The sequence below is a fragment of the Ahaetulla prasina genome, chromosome 6, assembly GCF_028640845.1.
Source record: "Ahaetulla prasina isolate Xishuangbanna chromosome 6, ASM2864084v1, whole genome shotgun sequence".
In the NCBI taxonomy this organism is placed as follows: Eukaryota; Metazoa; Chordata; class Lepidosauria; order Squamata; family Colubridae; genus Ahaetulla; species Ahaetulla prasina.
The window spans coordinates 97,928,634-97,952,306 of NC_080544.1; the positions used below are offsets into that span (position 1 = coordinate 97,928,634).

General features: G+C 40.3%; 1 protein-coding gene across 5 annotated transcripts in view; it reads left to right on the plus strand.

The window, feature by feature from the left end:
- Positions 1–23,673, plus strand: part of NAALADL2 (N-acetylated alpha-linked acidic dipeptidase like 2) — an 828,713-nt gene that overhangs the window by 510,308 nt on the left and 294,732 nt on the right. For 3 of the 5 annotated variants that reach the window (XM_058187422.1, XM_058187420.1, XM_058187424.1), the window contains exons 7-9: positions 2,052–2,147; positions 3,597–3,802; positions 15,053–15,181. In XM_058187422.1, coding sequence (XP_058043405.1) covers positions 2,052–2,147; positions 3,597–3,802; positions 15,053–15,181 — 431 coding nt within the window. The remainder of the gene's footprint in view (positions 1–2,051; positions 2,148–3,596; positions 3,803–15,052; positions 15,182–23,673) is intronic. The other 2 variants (XM_058187421.1, XM_058187423.1) reach the window with 1 other exon arrangement.

Genomic DNA, 23,673 nt, shown 5'->3' on the forward strand with positions numbered 1-23,673 from the left:
AATTATGGTTGTATGATTGTAACTTCGTTGCTTGCATTCCTACGACTTATATTGATTGTTTCCTAGTATGATTTGATTGCTTATTTGTACCCTATGACTATCGTTAAGTGTTGTACCTTATGATTCTTGACGAATGTATCTTTTCTTTTTATGTACACTGAGAGCATATGTACTAAAGACAAATTTCTTGTGTGTCCAGTCACACTTGGCCAATAAAGAATTTTAATCTAATCTAATCTAATCTAATCTAATCTAATCTAATCTAATCTAATCTAATCTAATTGTGTGTGTGTGTGTGTGTGTGTGTGTGTATACATATACTCACACAGACACACAAGCAAATTTAGCTTGCGAGATCCATGTTTGTCTGTTGGAACACCTCAGGATTTGCTGCAATTATTTAGCAAATTATTTAAAATTACAATGTTTTAACATTGTGCTTCTTTGGCATGTTTTGGTCAACTTAATACAAAATCAGGGCATTAATTGTGAATTCAGTTAACCTATTTTAAGCTCCACTCAGTTCTAAAATTGGACAACAGTTTAGTCCTAGCCATTATGATGAAATCACCCTGTGGTTCTTGCAGGGTAAAATAATTGGAAAACAACAACAACAACTTCAAAATACAACCACTATTCTGATTATCCAACCCTATTTGAAAATTTAAAGAGCTTCCATTGATGTTCAAAGTACAAATGGCTTGAAATAGCTTGAAACTTACATTTTGATTCTTATGATAGTGATGTATTTCTTACAAATAAGTATTGATTTCTTATTTAGATATGCCACCACAAGAAATTATTCAATATTATCTTCAATGGAATGATGTTTGGTTAGGTCTCTCCTGTTCACATTTATTCATTTGTACAGGGATGATATCTACTTACCTTCCCTCCTGGTTCAGAAGTGCGCGCGCGCGGACCCTCTGGGCATGTGCAAACCCTTCTGCGCATGTGCAGAGGGTAAAAAACAAGTTCCTTCCTGTTTAAAATAGGAAGTAACAACGACCGGCCGGGTAGGTGGAGCCTCACGCTGCCATCACTACCGATTTGGCCGAACCGGTCCAAACTGGTAGCATTTCATCCCTGCATGTGTAAGTTTGTTTGTTTATTTAAAATGTGTATGATGCCCCAAACCCTGATCAGTCTAGGAAGCTTATAAAAATGTAATGAAGCAATCATAATCATAAAAATATCATTAAAACAAGAAATCATGAGTCATTAGATCAAATGATCAAAATATTAAATGGCCTGGATAAAAGGACATATTTTGAGTCCCTCGAACAGTGTAATAAAGAGAAATTCCTTCAGTTTGATTAAGAATGTTTTTACAGATAAAGTGCTACTGAAAGTATGCCAGAATGATAGAACTGTTCTATCTTAAGTAATTTAAAACGTTTTACACTTACAGGTCTATTTAAGGAAAAAAAAGTCACTTATAAAATGATCTATATTCCTTCTGTTAACAAGATTTTACTGTAATATGTGCATTTTATCTGTTTCGTGTTCTTTCATACTGTTTCCATTTTCAGAATATTGTATAGTTTTGGTAATTTTCAAGTAATCGTCATAGAGTCTCTGTGAGCGAGTAGGCAGCTACAGGATATTAATAATAAACTTTAATAAGTTTTTTAGACTAATGTTTTACTTTGTATATTTATGTTGTTTTTAGATGGCTGTACACCGCCCTGAGTCCCTAGGGAGATAGGGTGGTATAAAAATATGAATAAATAAATAAATAAATAAATAAATATAAATTTTCTAAAATAAATAAATAAAATAAATAAATCACTGAATTACATGGTAAATCAGAAAATCATTAAATAAAAGAATACTCTCCCATTCTATTTTTCCTTCGATGTTTGTTGATAAAGATATATATTTATTATAACTCCAGGTGATTAAATAAAATAAAATGGTTAAAAAAAATGGACAAAATTCCTTGTCAGTTTTGGAAATTCAGGTGGTAACTTTGGGTAGACAAAGTTATCTATGGTTTCTTAAAGACTTTGCAGATGAATCCAAAATAAAATGTTTTGTTTTTCTCTTAGCAGAAAGGAAAATTGTGACTTTGAATATTCAAACTCAGCCAACATATAAAACAATATCCAATGTTGTTGGGTATTTAAAAGGAGCTACAGTTCCTGGTAGGTTTATTTTTATTTCTCCATGTGCTAACTTCTGCAAGTCACTTGTCATATTACTGAACAAGAACAGAATTTCAAAACTTATTCTGGACTGTGGATTGCTCTTAACCTTCAAACTATACATAACAGCCTATTATTTTTTAGAGTTTGTTCTATATAGTTACCCAGACTGAGCACTTACACCTGTCTGAAAGATAATTCTGGAAGTTGAAATCCACGCATTAAAGATAGTAAGGTTGAAAAACACTGGTATAGACAATATACATCTTAGCACATTCCACATGGGTGTAATTTGGTTTACCGTGATCAAGTTTAACACTTTCATATCTGAGTAAGACCTCTGGTAGGAGTCACCATTTGCCTGAAAGAAGATACCTTATACTACAGATCTTTAGCAAACAGAAAGCAGGGCTCTTCTCTGCACTCTTTCTAGAGTCTCAACATCTTTTTTACATCGTGATGACCAAAACTGAATGCAGTATTCCAAGGGTGGCCTTACCAAAGCATTATAAAGTGGTATTACCACTTAATAATAATAATAATTAATATCAGAGTTGGAAGGGACCTTGGAGGTCTTCTAGTCCAACCCCCTGCCCAGGCAGGAAACCCTACACCATTTCAGACAAATGGCTATCCAACATTTTCTTTAAAATTTCCAGTGTTGGAGCATTTACAACTTCTGCAGGCAAGTTGTTCCACTGATTAATTGTTCTAACTGTCAGGAAATTTCTCCTTAGTTCTAGGTTGCTTCTCTCCTTGATTAGTTTCCACCCATTGCTTCTTGTTCTACCCTCAGGTGCTTTGGAGAATAGCTTGACTCCCTCTTCTTTGTGCAACCCCTGAGACATTGGAACACTGCTATCATGTCTCCCCTAGTCCTTCTTTTCATTAAACTAGGCATACCGAGTTCCTGCAACCGTTCTTCATATGTTTTAGCCTCCAGTCCCCTAATCATCTTTGTTGCTCTTCTCTGCACTCTTTCTAGAGTCTCAACATCCTTTTTACATCGTGGCAATTAAAACTGAATGCAATATTCCAAGTGTGGCCTTACCAAGGCATTATAAAGTGGTATTCACATGATCTTGATTCTATCCCTCTGTTTATGCAGCCCAGAACTGTGTTGGCTTTTTTGGAAGCTGCTGTACACTGCTGGCTCATATCTAAATAGTTGTCCAGTAGGACTCCAAGATCCATCTCACAGTTGCTACTATTGAGCAACGTACCACATATACGGTGCTCTGTGCATTTTGTTTTGGGTTTTTTTGCCGAATAATATTGAGGTCTTTCAAATAAAAGTGATTCTTGAACCCAGCTGATTATTAATGGCAAACAACAGCTGTGACACAGCTGGCAAGAATGGAAAAGGTACCCAATACGATCGGTGTGTGGAAGGACTGTTGGTTGCTTTGATTAATTAGTAAACACTTTTGCTTGCTGTGTGTCTTTCAGATAGATACATCATAGTTGGCAGCCACCACAGCAGTATGCCTGGCTACAGTAGTGAGCAGTGGGCTCATGGCACAGCAGTAATGACTGCACTTATCCAAGCCTTGATGAAGAAGGTGAAGAAAGGTTGGAGGCCGGAACGTACCATCATTTTCTGTTCATGGGGTGGAACCATGCTTGGCAAGATTGGTTCCTACGAATGGGCAGAGGTAAGAATGCTTACAGATTTCTTTCTTCTGTAGGAAGTTAGCATCCACTCCTTTCCTAGGAAAATGAGATATTTTAGGAAATATTAAAAGGGCAGAATATTTCTCCCTAAAAGGGAGGCAGAAACTCAGCCCCCTCCCCACCTTTGTCAATGGGCCATTAAGGCCTGGGCCAGTCTCCATCCAACCCCCCATGGGGGTTGTTATATCCAAAACTAGGCACGCCTGCCCCTAACTTCCTCTATAACAACTACTACTGACCTTAAATGCAAGCTACTTAATGCAAGAAGCCTTGTAAATAAAATATCTGAATTCTTCCTCTTACTAAAAAGGACTATATTTGACATTATATTTATCTGTGAAACCAGGCTCAATACAGCCCCCCCTGACTTCATTACCACAGTAAGAGACTATCATGTTTACTGGTCTGATTGTGAAATTCATAGAGGAGGTGGTGTTGCTATCTTCTACAAACTTCTGAAGTTCGCAGATGACACAATAGTTACTGGTCTCATTCGAAATGATGAATCTGCATACAGACAGGAGGTTGAACAACTAGCTTCATGGTGCGACCAGAACAATCTGGAACTCAAAACCATAGAAATGGTGGTGGACTTTAGGAGAAACCCACCCATACTACCACTGCTTACAATACTAGACAACACAATATCAACAGTAGAGACCTTCAAATTTCTAGGTTCTACCATGTCTCACAACCTAAAATGGACACTCAACATCAAAAACGTCATCAAAAAAAACACAACAAAGAATGTTCTTTCTGTGCCAACTTAGAAAGCTCAAGCTGCCCAAAGAGCTGCTGATACAATTCTACAGAGGAATTATTGAGCTTGTCATCTCCACCTCTATAATTCTAGTTTGGTTCTTCAACCCAACAAGACAGACACAGACTTCAGAGGATAATTAGAACTGCAGAAAAAACATTTATTACCAACTTGCCTTCCATTGAGGACCTGTATGCTGCACAAGTCAAAAAGAGGGCTGTGGAAATATTTAGACTCCTCGCATCCTGGACATAAACTGTTTCAACTCCTACCCTCAAAATGACATTATAGAGCACTGCACATCAGAACAACTAGACACAAGAACAGTTTTTTTCCTGAACGCCATCACTCTGCTAAACAAATAATTCCCTCAACACTGTCAAACTAGTTACTAAGTCTGCATTACTATTAATCTTCTCATCGTTCCCATCACCCATCTCTTTCCACTTATGACTGTATGATTGTAACCAGTCCCCTAATCATCTTTGTTGCTCTTCTATGCACTCTTTCTAGAGTCTCAACATCTTTTTTACATCATGGCGACCAAAACTGAATGCAGTATTCCAAGTGTGGCCTTACCAAGACATTATAAAGTGGTATTAACACTTCACGTGATTTGATTCTATCCCTCTGTTTATGCAGCCCTCTGTGTTGGCTTTTTTGGCAGCTGCTGCACATTGCTGGCTCATATTTAAATGGTTGTCCACTAAGACTCCAAGATCCCTCTCACAGTTACTACTATTGAGAAAGGTACCCCATATACTGCACCTGTGCATTTTGTTTTTCTTGCCAAATTAATGGTGTAAAGTAGAATAAATATACACTTTCTAAATATTTGTTTGAACCGTGGCAGCATAGTGGTTAGAATGCAGTATTGCAGGCTAATTCAGCTCAATGCCAGGAGTTTGATCCTCCTCCTCGCTCAAGGTTGACTCAGCCTCCCATCCTTCCGAGGTCAATAAAATGAGGACCCAGATCGTTGGGGGCAATGTGCTGACTCTGTAAACTGCTTGTAAAGCACTGTGAAGCGATATATAAATCTAAGTGTTAAGTGCTTTTTGGTATGGCACCAAGAGTTTCAGTGTTCGTCTTCGTGACAATCATTTGTTTTCACTCCAGAATCTTTTAACCTCAATTTGCAAAGCACAGTTGTTTTTCATCAATTCAACTGTCTCTTCATATCAATGAACCTTCCCTTCTCTCTTTTTTTTTAATAACAGTAATATCTGGCGTGTTTTAAGTGTTTATTAGCTTGAATTTTGTAATCCCACAAAATGTGGATTTTCTCGTTTTTGCAAAAGGTGCTGATGCTCTTCAAAACAGCCAGACAATGGAAAGGTTTTGTTCTTTTTTTTAAACTTGATAATGCTATTGACATTTTTAATAAACATAGTAAAAAATTAATGCAAAGTAAACTAGAGGAAAAAAAGAATAGAAGTTCAGGAGGTGCAGAAAAAAGAAAGAGTAAAGATATTAAAACTTATGTAGATGAAAACTGATTGTTTAGAGCTATTATTTTACATCAATTCAGGCAATTAATCAGTATTTTTAGAGCCTCCTCCTCTAATTTGTAGCCAATTCAAATGTTCTTTAACAGCAAACAGACAGTAAATTGTGTCAACTGAATGTTGAACTTAGCAAAAGGAAATAATTTTCTAGATGCATCGTAGAATCCACTGAGAATGGTTAATAACACCGTCTGTCAGTCAATCAGTGACTAGAGGGAACGGGATAAATAAGCCATAAAGATAATCGAGGTAGGTGGCTAATTGGTACATGCCTTTTGGTCAGATCAAACAATAAAACTTCCAGGAGAGAAAAGAAGATGGACAATATTAAAACTCAAGTCAGATATATAATATATGCCCGCTTGTTGGATTTGAATACTATAAGCAGAATAAAAGTATATGTTTCATTTCTATTCTAAAGAAGCCAAGCAATTAAGTTTTAATGGACGTTCATTGATTCAGTCTGGTAGTCTTTGAGTCTATATTTATTTATTTATTGAATTTGTATAGAGCCACCCATTTCACCAAAAGTGACTCTGGGTAATATAATAATAATCATAATCATAATAATAACAACAACAACAACAATAATATCAGAGTTGGAAGGGACCTTGGAGGTCTTCTAGTCCAACCCCCTGCCCAGGCAGGAAACCCTACACCATTTCAGACAAATGGCTATCCAACATTTTCTTTAAAATTTCCAGTGTTGGAGCATTTACAACTTCTGCAGGCAAGTTGTTCCACTGATTAATTGTTCTAACTGTCAGGAAATTTCTCCTTAGTTTTAGGTTGCTTCTCTCCTTGATTAGTTTCCACCCATTGCTTCTTGTTCTACCCTCAGGTGCTTTGGAGAATAATTTGACTCCCTTTTCTGTGTGGCAACCCCTGAGATATTGGAACACTGCTATCATGTTTCTCTAGTCCTTCTTTTCATTAAACTAGGCATACCGAGTTCCTGCAACCATTCTTCATATGTTTTAGCCTCCAGTCCCCTAATCATCTTTGTTGCTCTTCTCTGCACTCTTTCTAGAGTCTCAACATCCTTTTTACATCGTGGCGACCAAAACTGAATGCAATACATATCTATGTAACAATATATACTATACACCAAACAATATTATACTCGGCCTCTTTAAAGCAACAGTGTGGTCATTTGGTTTAAGTAAGAACATTAAAATACCTTAACTGATTCAGATACATTCTCAGTATCTATGAATAGATTTGGGTACGTTCTGAGTAAGCCTTGGTACAGAGTTTATACACTGAAAGAAGATACAAACAGAGACCCTTCGTTAAGCCTCTCTTGCTGTTAAGATGTAACATTCATAATACACTCTGATAAAAGAATCACAATTGCCAGAGGTTCTGCAGAAATCAATCAACTGATCAATCAATCAATCATCTATATATTTTATCTTTCCACAGATTAACCTGGTGTTTTAGCTGCACTGTTTTTATTCCATGCACTAGTTTTTAAATTCAAAAGAATGTTCTGTTTCTTATTTTAAAAAAACCCCAAAGCTCTTTATCAAAATAATAAAGCTAAAAGGAAGATAAAAGCAGACTAAAAGAAGAGTTTAAAAAGAATAATAAAAAAAAGAATTAAAAGCATTCCATTAAAAAAAAGCAAAACAAAGTGGTTACAGAGGGAAATAAAACGATGGATCTTCAAAAGATGCCCAAAAGACATCAGCATTATCAGTCTAGTGTATCTCAGAGGACAGCTAATTCCACAAAAGAGGAGAACTTTAGATGAAACTTTTCTCCATGGCATAAACTAATATTAGGCAGATGGTATGCAAAACCAGGAACTCCTCTAAAGGGTTCTGAGCTGCTGATGTAAATAAATAATGAGTAAATAAGGGTTTCAAAGTGTAAAGGGGGCATGATGGCTCACTGGTTAAAGATGCCGAGTTTGTCAGTTGGAAAGGTGATAGTCTGGGTTTGAGACCTGAATGCCATGCAAAGTTACTTGCCCCAATTCCTGCCCACCTAGCAGTTCGAAAGCATGAAAATGCGAGTAGATAAATAGGTACCACTTTGGTGGGAAGGAAAGAGAATCCTGACTGAAAAGGATCCAGATAATCTGCCTCTTCCAAGTTTTCCCAAAGCTGTTTTGAAACCACTTTCTCCATCACTTTTCCCAAGGGAGATAAGATATTGGATAAAAATGGTCCTGTATGGTAGGTTTCAATGATGGCTTCTTCAATGAGGGTAAACCTGGGGTGAAATGCTCCTGGTTCAGGCCGGATCGACTAATCTGGTAGCGATGGCGGTGGGTGGTTTGGAGAACCGGTAGCAAAAATCCCTCCCCCACACCCATGCCCACCCAATGCCCAGTCGCCCACTTCCCCGCTTGCTACTTCTTTAAAAAAAAAAACACTTTTAAAAGGTAAAAAAAGAGGCTCTGACAATCACAGCTGAGCTGCACAATTGTCAGAGCCATTTTTTAATTTTAAAAGCATGTACTTTTACAACCTAATAGGTTGTAAAAAAATGCTTTTAAAAGGTAAAAAAAGGCTGACAATCCCAACTGAGCTGCCTGATCATCAGAATCTCTTTTTTTTACTTTTAAAAGCATTTTTAAATAACCTATTTGGCCGAATAGGTTGTAAAAAAATGCTTTTAAAAGGTTAAAAAAAAAGGTTAAAAAAGATGATCCCAGCTGAGCTGCCTGAACGCACATGTGCAGCCAGAGAACCGGTAGTAAACCGGTTCAGATTTCACCATGGGGGTAAACCATCTTTGTTCAGAGGTAAAGGAACATCTGCTTCACTAAAAGAATTAGCCATTACCAGAAGTCACTCACACAACAGTGTTAGTCCTCTTTGACAAGCCAGCAGGGACATGGATCAAAAGAGCAGGTAGCCAAGCTGACAGTACTGAGGAACCTATCCAGGTTCAAGGGATTCAAAACATTGAACAGTGTAAGTCTTCTTGCCAAGTATCTTCTCTGGACCTGTGACAAGAACAGTATTTAAATGGGAATGAATTTGAGGAACGTCTTCCAACAGATTCTGTGCAAATTCCTCCACACACCCCTGTAAGAGGTTATCCATGCCCCTTTCCCCAAATTGGCACATGTCACCTGAAACAAGACTCTGGAGTGGCAAACTGCAGGTACAAAAATGGTGGAGAGGTATATTAACAGTTCAATACCCTTTCCACCCCAAGGTAGGCCTTAATAGCAGCTCTAACCGATGTTTGGTCAAGTTTGTCATTCATTGAACGGCAGTAATGTTCTAGATGTCTCTCTCCTCATTTCATCTTATATAATAACAGAGTTAGAAGGGACCTTGGAGGTCTTCTAGTCCAACCCTCTGCTTAGGCAGGAAACCCTACACCACTTCAAACAAATGGTTATCCAATATCTCCTTAAAAACTTCCAGTATTGGAGCATTCACAACTTCTGGAGGCAAGTTGTTCCACTGATTAATTGTTCTAATTCTCAGGACATTTCTCCTTAGTTCTAAGTTACTTCTCTTCTTGATTAGTTTCCACCCATTGCTTCTTGTCCTGCCCTCAGGTGATTTGGAGAATAGCTTGACTTCTGTTGTGTCTTCAGCCCCCAAGCCGGGCCTCCTGGCAGAGAGTGACTCAGAGAGTGAGAGGGAAGAGCCAACAGGGCTTCCCTCTGCAGGACCTTCCTCTTTGGCTCCGCTCCAGGTCCCAGAGCAGGCCAGGTGGAGGAGATGATGGGGTCTCTTTCTCCTGCACCTTTCCCCTCCCAAGAAATGCCTCAAGATTCAGCTGCTGACAATCAGTCCTGGTTAGATTCCAGAAAGGAGAGGCGGGAACAACAAAAGAAGGGGTGGGGCAGGCCTAGAGAGTGCTGAGTCATGGAGCCACACCCCACAGGGTATAAAAGCAGGAGGAGTTGCTCTATAGCTTCTTGTGACGGACAAAAACTGACTCTTGGAAACTTTGGCTGCAATATTTTGAGACTAAGACTTTGGCTTCTGTTTATTTCTGAACTGCAGTTATGCTGGTCTGAGGAAATAAGAGGACTTGGCAGGCAATCGCAGGTTCGTTGCCAGAACTGATATCTGTCGTAAGAGTAAATTGCTGGCAGATATACCGTACATACTCGAGTATAAGCCGATCCGAATATAAGCCGAGGCACCTAATTTTACCACAAAAACTGGGAAAAACTATTGACTCGAGTATAAGCCGAGGGTGGGAAATGAGGCAGCTACTGGTCAATGTAAAAAATAAAGATAGAGCCAAGTAAAATAACATGAATATTTATTTGAACGAAAAACAATAAAAGTGCAAAAGGGGGAAGGAGGATTCCCAGCTTTAGAAAATTTAGAACTACATACCTTTGGTATGACCTGAGCATAGCTCATAAAATTATCTGCTACAATGTACTTCCTATCAATGACTACTTCAGCTTCAACCACAACAATACGAGAACACAATAGATTCAAACTTAAAGTGAACCTCTCCAATCTAGATTGCAGAAAATGTGACTTCAGTAACAGAGTTGTTAATGCCTGGAATGTGCTACCTGACTCTGGTCTCTTCCCAAAATCCCCAAAGCCTTAACCAAAGACTATCTAGTATTGACCTCACCCCATTCCTTAGAGGTCTGTAAGGCGTGCATAAGAGCACCAGCGTGCCTACCGTCCCTGTCCTAATGTTCCCTTTAGTTGTATTCCTTTTATGTATTCAATTCATGCTTATATTTATATAATTATTTAATATGTATTTGACAAAATAAAATGAATGAATGAATGAATAGAATAGAATAGAATAGAATTTTTATTGGCTAAGTGTGATTGGACACACAAGGAATGAATGAATGAATGAATGAATGAGTGAGTGAGTTACTTCAACAACATTGTCTCACAGAAATTGACAATACAACTGCAAGCATGAAAATGAGTCCTCCTTTAGCTTCCAAGGGACCAGGGTGCCTCTGAAGGTCAGTGCTCTAAGCACTAAGAACCCAGCACAAATCTAAGCCTGTATGCACACCAATAGTGAAAATACCCTGCACAGTGTCTCTTGGCAGAAGGTTAATTTTCATAGGCGTTGGGGTGGCTCTTTTTTTTTTGGCAGGGCAATAAGGATCTCTAATATCATTAAACCCAAGTGTGAGGAAAAAGACAGCAGCTAAAATGTTAAGGCCAGTTGTGTGACCTTCTCCAATACAGTTGGCCTGGCTGTTTGCCAAAACTTAAAACACCCTCCATCCCCCTCCTGCTAAAGCTTCTTTCTTAAAACAATTGTGGTCTTTGCCTTTCATGTCGCTCAACCTTTCACCTGCCAGGTTCCTAGCCCTTCACCCTTGACCCACTGCTGTGTTTGCTTAGCATTGTGCCAATCGACTTTAGAAGTCTGTGTGTGTGTGTGTGTGTGTGAGAGAGAGAGAGAGAGAGGAGGGAGGAGGGAGTGCAAAAGGGAAGGAGGATTCCCAGCTCTAAACAAAGGAAATCCCGGAATGCCAGCGAAAGGCGGTGCTCGCGTTCCTCCTCCCTTGCTCAAAAGCCCCAATAACCTTCACCAGCAAGGCAGACCCCCACGGGAAGGAAGGGGCAGGCTGACTCACGAGCATCTGGCTGAAGAGCAGCTGCTCCAGGTCGCCCAACACGGTGAAGCACGGAGGAGAAGAAAGAATGAAAGAAGGGAGGCGGCCCCTCCTTTCTCTCTCTCTCTCTTCCAGCGCCACGGAACAGAAGGGGACTAGGCGCGCACACACGCCCAGCTTCTGAAGCACGGAGGAGAAGAAAGAATGAAAGAAGGGAGGCGGCCCCTCCTTTCTCTCTCTCTCTCTTCCAACGGGAAAACGCTCTTTCGCTTGCGGGGAGAGGAGGGAGGGAGGGAGGGAGGTTGGCTTGCTTATTCAACCCTTCCCGGCTAGCCATCCAGCCCTTCCCAGGAGAAGGCGAGGAGTTTTGGGCGGCGACCTTTTTGCTAAGCGGCAGCTGCTGCCCCAGCAGTTTGAGGTCAGCGGCGGGATGGCGCTGCGCTCTGCGCCGCCGCGAGCCACCCAAGGCCAGAAGAAAGGTCATTCCATCGGAGATGGGCGAAGGCTCCTCTCCGGAAGGGCCTTACTCCGCTATGCTGAGCCCGGCTGGGCTGCAACCCGCCGCCGCCGCTCCTCACGCCTCGCGCTCTAGCTGAGCTCAGGCGGTGGCAGCTCCCATCAGCACTCGCCGCGGCGAGCAATGAAAAAGGTTCTCCCGTCGCTCGTGTGGATGGTGGCGCCGGCGGCAGCCCGGCGCCACCGCCACAGAGCGAGCCCGACTCCTCCTGCCCGAATCGCGCCGTGCGAGTGCTGATGGGGAGCTGCGAGTCCGGCCTGAGCTTGGCGGCTGCTAGGCGCGAGCCCGGGAGGCTGAGGAAGGGCGGCGGCGGGGTTGCAGCCCAGCCGGGCTCGCACAGCATGGGTAAGGCGGAGAGGAAGGAGCCTTCGCTCCATTACTCCGATGGAATGACCTTTTCTTCTGGCCTTTGGGGTGGCTCGCGGCGGCGCGGTCGGGGAAACCCTCCCTCCCTCAGCCGAGAAGGCTGGCGGCTCCCCTGCCCAGCCCTCTCACTGCACCACCAGGGCTTCCCCGCGCCAATGCACAGTCCGCCAAGTTTGCGCCGTCCGCCCACCAGACACGGGAATGGGGGGCGGCCTGGGGGGGACAAATCCCGCGAGACCTCGGCGGGCCCGCTCCCCGTCCCTCCCATGGGAGTCCGTTCGGTACCCCCTCCTGTGCGGGGTTCCCGAAGACGTAGACTCGAGTATAAGCCGAGGGGACGTTTTTCAGCACAAAAAACGTGCTGAAAAACTCGGCTTATACTCGAGTATATACGGTAGTCAGCTCGCGTGTCTGCTTGGTTGTGGTTGATGGGGACAGAACAACTCCCTCTTCTTTATGGCAGCCCCTGAGATATTGGAACACTGCTATCATGTCTCCCCTAGTCCTTCTTACCCAGTTCCTGCAACCGTTCTTCATATGTTTTAGCCTCCAGTCCCCTAATCATCTTTGTTGCTCTTCTCTGCACTCTTTCTAGAGCCTCCACATCTTTTTTACATTGTGGTGACTAAAACTGGATGCAGTATTCCAAGTGCGGTCTTACCAAGGCATTATAAAGTGGTATTAACACTTCATGTGATTTTGATTCTATCCCACTGTTTATGTAGCCTAGAACTGTGTTGGCTTTTTTGGCAGCTGCTCCACATAGCTGGTTGATATTTAAATGTTTGTCCACTAGGACTCCAAGATCCCTCTCACAGTTACTACTATTGAGCAAGGTACCCCATATACTGTACTTGTGCATTTTGTTTTTCTTGCCTAAATGTAGAACCTTACTTTTTTCTTCCTCAATCCATTATAAGCCACAGGGAGTAATGGGATCCACACAACAAGAGAGGTCAGATAAGTGCAATCCAGTTTAAAGGGTTCATTTACCACCTTGTTCCAAGTGGCAACCAAGGCTATCAATTAGACCATATAGCAGATCAACACGGACAATCCCATCTCATTCAGAAACCTCTCTGGATCCATCATTCACCAAGGGTATATCAATCTAATGGATCCAATCTCCAGGCAGTAAGATAGAAACCAAGGCCTGGTCTGACAATGACAAAGGAATATCTTAGGAAACACAGTAGGTGCATATTTTCATTGCGATTTAAAGAAAATTTACAACTATAACCTGAACACTTTTTTTTCCCTTTTGCCCTATTGGCAGGCATTGCTTTTTCTAAGTAGATACTTTATAAATTAATAACATCACGAAAGACGTACTTTCTGCTGAGCTTGCACATTCTAATGGCAGGATTTGAAAGACCTGCCAGCTACAATAAAGCTGGACGGCTCTGAATTCGAAGTTACCTAGAAAGTGTGCAGAAATTCTTGGGCCTGAGTGTGAAAACATTACCAAAGCCTTATTCTTCTAACTGAATTATGGGCTTACAATAAGCTGTGAAAAATATGGAAAGAGGGAACTGGTTGCAACCAGGTATCAAAAACCAGGTATATAATAGAATTTAGACAATGAAAAAAAACAAAAACAAATCCATTTGCACAAAGAAGTAAATGGGAGAAATGATAGAGAAATATATTCATTAATTTGATGAAGCCTCAAACATTTCCTAGAACTCCACCAGGGGTGAAATGCTACTGGTTCGCACTGGTTTGGGAGAACCAGTAGTAATAAAAGCTACCGTTTCGTCCAAACCGGTATTTCTGATGATCAGCTGTGCTGTGATTTAGATTCGCTAGAATCCTGCTTTCTAGCAAATCGAAATCATGCGGCCCAACTGTCCCTCCTCGCTTTTCTACTTATGTTCTTAAGCCTCCTTTTTCCGTGCAACTGCCTGAGAGCAAAATTTCCTTAGTTCCTCTTCAAATCATCCTTGCATCGAATGTAATTGTGTTATATCCCTTTTTGCTCAATGCAAAGAACCTCTTCATGGAACAAATACTTCATTACTGGGTAGGCAATGGGAAATAATTGAAATATGCCTTTGCTTTTTAAAAGATAACAAAATGACAATCTTGGAGAAACGATGCCATTCACATCTGCGGTATGGGAGCCTGGTTGGCAATATCAAGCACCTTGTTGCTAATTCTTACATTTGAAGTTTGATGTGGAACAGGAGCATTTATTTTATTTTATTTTTTCAAAAAAATCAAAACAGACTTCCTATTATTTCAGAGAATGTAATGTTTTGATTCGCTGCTTAGAACTGTAGTCGTTCTTAAATCCTTCCGGCCTCATTTTTCATTTTGTTCATTTGAGAAATAGAATTATAACCCCACAAGAGAGAAATTAAATAAAGACTTCCTTTCAAGTTCCTAAAATGATATTCTATAAAAATTGAACTAAATGTTACGTGGGGAATTGAAGTAGGTGGAAAAAACATTGTTGTGTTGCCCTTTTCCTACATTTCAAAGAACTACAACAAGAATGCAGGTCCTTAATTAGGATCTGGCTTATTAATCATGTTTGTGTTTTAGGACCTTAGGAAAGTTCTCCAGAGGAATGCTGTGGCATATATGAATCTCCATGATCCAATAAGAGGCAAAGGCATTTTATACTCCGTAGCATCTCCTTCTGTTCAGCAACTAGCAACTGAAGTTACAAAGGTGAGTATCTCCTTGTATGGTATTTCTAATATGCAGTAGGTTTGATATGACAATTTGAAATTAACTGGCATTATATAAATTTTCAGGACAGTTCCAAAAATAATGGATGAAAATGATAAGAATAGAATAGCATGGAATTTTTTTATTGGCCAAGTGTGATTGGACACACAAGGAATTTGTCTTGGGGCATATGCTTTCAGTGCACATAAAAGAAAAGATACATTCATCAAGAATCATAAGGTACAACACTTAATGATAGTCATAGGGTACAAATAAGCAATCAAGTCATATTAGGAAACAGTCAATATAAATCGTAAGGATACAAGCAACAAAGTTATGGTCATACAGTCATGATAAGTGATCCATAACTTAAAACATTTAAACCGTGAAATGCTTATGGATGGCTATAAATTCCATGATAAAATCAATATGCCATGATACTAAATAATTGGGTATCAGATCCTCAAGATAATATTTCTTAGAGAAAACAGAAAAGGAAAACTCACTTCTGAAATTAGGAACTTTAAGAAAGGAATCATAGCACTTAGTCTTAGCTCTCTCTAAGCAGTTTACAGAGTTAGCCTATTGCCCTCAACAATCTGGGTCCTCATTTTACCGACCTTGGAAGGATGGAAGGCAGCCAGCAGTCAACATATTGCCCCCAACAATCTGGGTCCTCATTTTACTGACATCAGAAGGATGGAAGGCTGAGCCAACCGTGAGCCTGGTGAAATTTGAACTGCCAAATTGCAGTCAGCTGGCAGTCAGCAGAAGTAGCCTGCAGTACTTGCCCTCTAACCACTGTGCCACCGAGACTCACGACATGACAAGAACTGTAACGTGTAGATAAGAGCTTCATTTACCATATCCTCATCATGATGCATGTTTAGTCTTCAGTGTAGACCTGTATCCAAGTATATACATTCAGAAATAGGAGTATGATTTGTATTTAGTGTGTACAACATACACAAGGTGAAAACATCTACTTATTTGCTTGTTCGTTTGTGCTCCTCTTTTCCAGCATATTTTCTGTCTCTGTAGTCCTAACAGGATACACTCAACAATAACAATACACCAGTAACTAGGGGTGAAGCAGTTTTTAGTCACGTGAGAGCAATCTCTGTGCTGACAATGTCAAACTATTTAACACCACAGACAATACTTTTGATTATTTGATCCTTTGATTTAGGGTAACAGAGAATTGCAATAAGAAATAAGAGGGGGGAAATTCTTCTTTGTAATACCAATGAGAAGTGGAAAAGGTGATGTCATCAGGGTAGTTGAATTCACCCATCATTTTTCTTCTAAAACACAATGAAGAAAAAAAAAAGACCTCAGTAGAAGCAGTTGCAAGATAACAATATGTGAACTATGTTGGATTGCTATATATAAAAAGAATTCCTGCTGAACTATATTAATAGAAAAAAAGCAATAATTTATACCAAATTATATAGTTTGTTGGAGATGATAGAAAAACTTATTTGGAACTTAATAGAGTAGGGGATAGATTATCCTACATTTCTCACAAAGCTTATAGGGGAGAAGAAGCAAAGAACACTTTTGTAAGAATACCTGCAGAAACATTGCCTGGTAGGAGTTCAGGTTATTTAGTTTTGTACTGTCCACTGGTCTACACAGGCTGGTAGCCTCAGACAATTTTTCCATTTTTTTAAAGTGTTGTTTCCACCCATGGCCACTTTCAGCCAGGGGAACTTCAAATCCTAGAATTTCCCAGCCACTATGGCCATTTGCCTTGCGAGTCCCTTGGACTGCAAGGTGAACAAACAAGTCAGCCCTAGAGGAGATCAACCCTGACTGCTCTTTAGAAGGCCAGATCCTGAAGATGAAACTGAAATACTTGAGTTTCTAATGAGAAAGAAGGACTCACTGGAGAAGAGCCTAATGCTGGGAAAGATTGAGGGCAAAAGAAGAAGGGGACGACAGAGAACGAGGTGGCTGGATGGAGTCACTGAAGCAGTAGGCATGAGTTTAAATGGACTCCAGAGGATGGTAGAGGACAGGAAGGCCTGGAGGAACTTTGTCCATGGGGTCGCGATGGGTTGGACATGACTTTGCAACTGACAACAACAACAATGGCCATTGGGGAGAATTCTGGGAAGGGGTGTGCATAAGTGCACCAGCGTGCCTACCATCCCTGTCCTAATGTTTTCCTTTATTCGTATCCTTTTCATGTATTTATAATTATTTTTACACTTGAATCTGTCATAAAATACATGCTTGATGAAATAAATAAATAAAAATAAAAAACTGAAGTCCAGAAACCTGGACTTGCAACTTTCTCTGTGTTCCATTATGTTGATATTTGAAGACATTTTCCAACAAGTTACTGCTATTTACAGTGTAACTTTTTTAAAAAATAAATATTGCTTCTCTTTTCTTTTCTTCTTTTCTCTTCTCTTCTCTTCTCTTTGTGGTCTTGACTGGTGACTGCCGGAATTAGTCCCTTCAGTTTTCTTGACAAGATTTCGGTAGTTGTTTGCCACTGCCCTCCTCCTTGGCATTAGAAAAAAGTGACTATCCAAAGTCACTTGGCTAGCTTTGTGCCTGATGCAGGATTAGAATCCCTGATCTCCCCATATTCTAATGTTAACCGGATTTCTTTTTAAAAAAGAAAACCATAAAAATGCAAAAAAAAAAATCATTAAAAATAAGCTGTAAGTTAAACAAGTGTAATGAAATCATAAATCTGTAAAAATATTAACACTGTATCTCTTGTTATTTAAAAAGGTATTTCAAATAAATAGAGATCTCAAATAAATATCTACCTGTGTCCTATTTCTATTAACTGTGTTCCTTTATAATTGTATATTTTTTTCCCCCATCTTTGTTTTGAACATCTCCATTTGGAGGATGTCTGAATCCTAGTGCACTCTTGTAACTCTAGTTACTAGCAGTATCTATAAAAAGAAATAAAATGTGACATTTATAGTGCTCATCTGGAATAAACACTTGGCCATTCTCAAAAGCCATGTTATTGCATTTCCTTCATGCAATCTTTATTTCTTCAATCGGTTACAACTAATGTTGTGTCTTGGCACAGAAACAACTCAGAAGTACCGTATTTTTTTTTTCTGGGCTTGCTAGAGGATTCTGACTGGAACCTTGAATAAATGAAGAAAGCAGATTTAAATATTTAGGTTGCGAAGCCAAATTGGAATTCAAACATTCTGAGATCTTTGAGAGCATGTGTGAACTCTATTCAGCCATGCTAATTATGGCCCATTTTATGGGAGGGAGATTCTGCCAAGTTATATTTCTGTCTCTGACTGTTCTGTAAACGAAGGTGCCATTGTCAGCTTGCTGCCTTAATGAATCACCATTTATTTGGCACCTTATAATGGAAAAGTCTATGTTGGCTGGAGAGGAAATTAAATCCTCTAAATAAGACCATTAATTCATTAGTCTCAAATTTACATTTCAGAAGCACAAAAGTTACTCTGACGGAGCCATTAATTCATATGCCAGCAGAGTTGGCTTTGGTAAAGCAAGAACAAGAAAGAATCTTGGGAAATCTTGACATCTTACTAATATATTGAAAAATAAACTTTGAAACAAATATTCAAGATCCACAGTTTAAAAAAGTTACTTTTTCCATTCCATAAAACAAATGCTGCAGAGCTAGGCCAACTTGCTACAGCCAACTCGCCACAGGACATCTAACAAGAGTTACACTAATATTGAAGAAATGGTGGAATAGTACCATTAAAGAAATGATGCTAAAGAAGGGACAAAGTGAAATGCGAATAGCAAAAATTAAAATATCTTTTTAGTTATTTTAAATAATTAAATTGAATTGTTGAATTGTCCCATGGCAAGTTGGTCACATTCCAAGCCCATCTGGTATGCAATATTTCCCTTCAACTACAGTGGCTTTTATCTACCTGCACAAAAAAACAAGGAGCTTTTAGTGTGTTTTATACAGTTTTCCTAAATGAAATCTCCAAATAATGTAACAGATTATTTTTTTAATGCTGAATCACATGCACTGAGCTAATTTTGACTGGGGTTTCGTTGCATATATGTAACTGGTCTCTGTTACTTCATATTGGTAGTCTCAGTGCTTGATATTTTGCATGAAATATATGCTAATTAAAGTGTTGGCAATTAGATCTGGAAATATGTGTTTTAGGAATGCACAATAGCAATAGTACTTAGACTTATATACTGCTTCACTGTACTTTATAGCCCACTCTAAGCAGTCAGCATATTGCCCCCAACAATCTGGGTCCTCATTTTATTGACCTCTCAGAAGGATGGAAGGCTGAGTCAACCTTGAGCCTGGTGAGATTTGAACTGCCAAATTGCAGTCAGCTGGCAGTCAGCAGAAGTAGCCTGCAGTACTGCAGTCTAACCACTGCGCCACCATGGTTCACGACATGACAAGAACTGTAACGTGTAGATAAGAGCTTCATTTACCATATCCTCATCATGATGCATGTTTAGTCTTCAGTGTAGACCTGTATCCAAGTATATACATTCAGAAATAGGAATATTATTTGTATTTAGTGTGTACAACATACACAAGGTGAAAACATCTACTTATTTGCTTGTTCGTTTGTGCTCCTCTTTCCCAGCATATTTTCTGTCTCTGTAGTCCTAACAGGATACACTCAACAATAACAATACACCAGTAACTAGGGGTGAAGCAGTTTTTAGTCACGTGAGAGCAATCTCTGTGCTGACAATGTCAAACTATTTAACACCACAGACAATACTTCTATCATTGAAAACGACCTTGATCATCTAACCACTTGGTCTAAAAATTGGCAGCTCCAAATTTCAACCAGCAAATGCTCAGTCTTACATATAGGAAAAAAGAACCCAAACACTAAGTACACACTAGATGGACCTTACAGACAACCCCCATCCCGTTAGGAGGTGACACGAGGCTGGCTCCAGGCGATTACGACCGCTTCTTTGGTGGAGGGTGTCTTTCCGGCCGCCTTGAAAGAGGCGGTGGTGAGGCCCCTCCTTAAGAAGCCTTCCCTGGACCCGGCTGTTTTAGGTAATTACCGTCCGGTCTCCAACCTTCGCTTCGCGGCGAAGGTTGTAGAGAGTATGGTGGCATATCAGTTTCCCTTACACCTGGATGAAACCGTCTATCTAGACCCGTTCCAGTCCGGTTTTCGGCCCGGTTACAGCACGGAGACGGCTTTGGTCGCGTTGGTGGATGATCTCTGGAGGGCCAGGGATAGGGGTTGTTCCTCTGCCCTGGTCCTATTAGACCTCTCAGCGGCTTTCGATACCATCGACAATGGTATCCTGCTGCGCCGGCTGGAGGGATTGGGAGTGGGAGGCACCGTCTATCGGTGGTTCTCCTCCTATCTCTCTGACCGGTCGCAGTCGGTGTTGACAGGGGGGCAGAGGTCGGCCCTGAGGCGCCTCACTTGTGGGGTGCCGCAGGGGTCGATCCTCTCGCCCCTTCTGTTCAACATCTATATGAAGCCGCTGGGTGAGATCATCAGTGGTTTCGGCGTGAGGTACCAGCTGTATGCGGATGACACCCAGCTGTACTTTTCCACGCCGGACCACCCCAACGAAGCCATCGAAGTGCTGTCCCGGTGTCTGGAGGCCATATGGGTCTGGATGGGGAGAAACAGGCTCAAGCTCAATCCCTCCAAGACAGAGTGGCTGTGGATGCCGGCATCCCGGTACAGTCAGCTAAATCCGCGGCTGACCATCGGTGGCGAGTCATTGGCCCCGATGGAGAGGGTGCGCAACTTAGCGCCCTCCTGGATGAACGGCTGTCTCTAGAAGATCATTTGACGGCCGCTCCAGGAGAGCGTTCTACCAGGTTTGCCTGGTGCGCCAGTTGCGCCTTTCTGGACCGGGATACCTATGCACGGTCACTCACGCACTCGTGACATCTCGCCTGGATTACTGCAATGCTCTCTACATGGGGCTCCTTGAAGGGCATCCGAGGCTACAGTTAGTCCAGAATGCGGCTGCTGGTGATAGAGGGAGCCTCGTGGCTCCCGTGATAACACCCATCCTGCGCAGACTGCACTGGCTACCTGTGGCCTTCCGGTGCGCTTCAAGGTTTTGGTGACCACCTTTAAAGCGCTCCATGGCATAGGGCCGGGTTATCTACGGGACCGCCTACTGCTACCGAATACCTCTCACCGACCCGTGCGCTCTCAGAGAGGGACTCCTCAGGGTGCCGTCAGCGAGGCAATGTCGTCTGGCAACACCCAGGAAGGGCCTTCTCTGCGGGGGCTCCCACCCTCTGGAACGAGCTCCCCCCAGGACTTCGCCAACTCTCGGACCTTAGAACCTTCCGTCGTGAATTTAAAACACATTTATTCAGGTGCGCAGGACTGGATTAGATTTTTTTTAGCTTTTAAATTTTATACTGTTTTTAATTGGTTTTATTATTTTTAGTTCAATTGGCCGGTTAAATATTTCATTTTAAAATTTATTTTAAATTCATTGTCTATCTATGTATTTTAATATGGCTGTACACCGCCCTGAGTCCTTCGGGAGAAGGGCGGTCTAGAAATTTGATTAATAAATAAATAAATAAATAATAAAAATACATGCTTGATGAAATAAATAAATAAAAATAAAAAACTGAAGTCCAGAAACCTGGACTTGCAACTTTCTCTGTGTTCCATTATGTTGATATTTGAAGACATTTTCCAACAAGTTACTGCTATTTACAGTGTAACTTTTTAAAAAAAATAAATATTGCTTCTCTTTTCTTTTCTTTTCTTTTCTTCTCTTCTCTTCTCTTCTCTTTGTGGTCTTGACTGGTGACTGCCGGAATTAGTCCCTTCAGTTTTCTTGACAAGATTTCGGTAGTTGTTTGCCACTGCCCTCCTCCTTGGCATTAGAAAAAAGTGACTATCCAAAGTCACTTGGCTAGCTTTGTGCCTGATGCAGGATTAGAATCCCTGATCTCCCCATATTCTAATGTTAACCGGATTTCTTTTTAAAAAAGAAAACCATAAAAATACAAAAAAAAATCATTAAAAATAAGCTGTAAGTTAAACAAGTGTAATGAAATCATAAATCTGTAAAAATATTAACACTGTATCTCTTGTTATTTAAAAAGGTATTTCAAATAAATAGAGATCTCAAATAAATATCTACCTGTGTCCTATTTCTATTAACTGTGTTCCTTTATAATTGTATATTTTTTTCCCCCATCTTTGTTTTGAACATCTCCATTTGGAGGATGTCTGAATCCTAGTGCACTCTTGTAACTCTAGTTACTAGCAGTATCTATAAAAAGAAATAAAATGGGACATTTATAGTGCTCATCTGGAATAAACACTTGGCCATTCTCAAAAGCCATGTTATTGCATTTCCTTCATGCAATCTTTATTTCTTCAATCGGTTACAACTAATGTTGTGTCTTGGCACAGAAACAACTCAGAAGTACCGTATTTTTTTTTTCTGGGCTTGCTAGAGGATTCTGACTGGAACCTTGAATAAATGAAGAAAGCAGATTTAAATATTTAGGTTGCGAAGCCAAATTGGAATTCAAACATTCAGATCTTTGAGAGCATGTGTGAACTCTATTCAGCCATGCTAATTATGGCCCATTTTATGGGAGGGAGATTCTGCCAAGTTATATTTCTGTCTCTGACTGTTCTGTAAACGAAGGTGCCATTGTCAGCTTGCTGCCTTAATGAATCACCATTTATTTGGCACCTTATAATGGAAAAGTCTATGTTGGCTGGAGAGGAAATTAAATCCTCTAAATAAGACCATTAATTCATTAGTCTCAAATTTACATTTCAGAAGCACAAAAGTTACTCTGACGGAGCCATTAATTCATTAGTCTCAAATTTACATTTCAGAAGCACAAAAGTTACTCTGACGGAGCCATTAATTCATTAGTCTCAAATTTACATTTCAGAAGCACAAAAGTTACTCTGACGGAGCCATTAATTCATTAGTCTCAAATTTACATTTCAGAAGCACAAAAGTTACTCTGACGGAGCCATTAATTCATTAGTCTCAAATTTACATTTCAGAAGCACAAAAGTTACTCTGACGGAGCCATTAATTCATTAGTCTCAAATTTACATTTCAGAAGCACAAAAGTTACTCTGACGGAGCCATTAATTCATTAGTCTCAAATTTACATTTCAGAAGCACAAAAGTTACTCTGACGGAGCCATTAATTCATTAGTCTCAAATTTACATTTCAGAAGCACAAAAGTTACTCTGACGGAGCCATTAATTCATTAGTCTCAAATTTACATTTCAGAAGCACAAAAGTTACTCTGACGGAGCCATTAATTCATTAGTCTCAAATTTACATTTCAGAAGCACAAAAGTTACTCTGACGGAGCCATTAATTCATTAGTCTCAAATTTACATTTCAGAAGCACAAAAGTTACTCTGACGGAGCCATTAATTCATATGCCAGCAGAGTTGGCTTTGGTAAAGCAAGAACAAGAAAGAATCTTGGGAAATCTTGACATCTTACTAATATATTGAAAAATAAACTTTGAAACAAA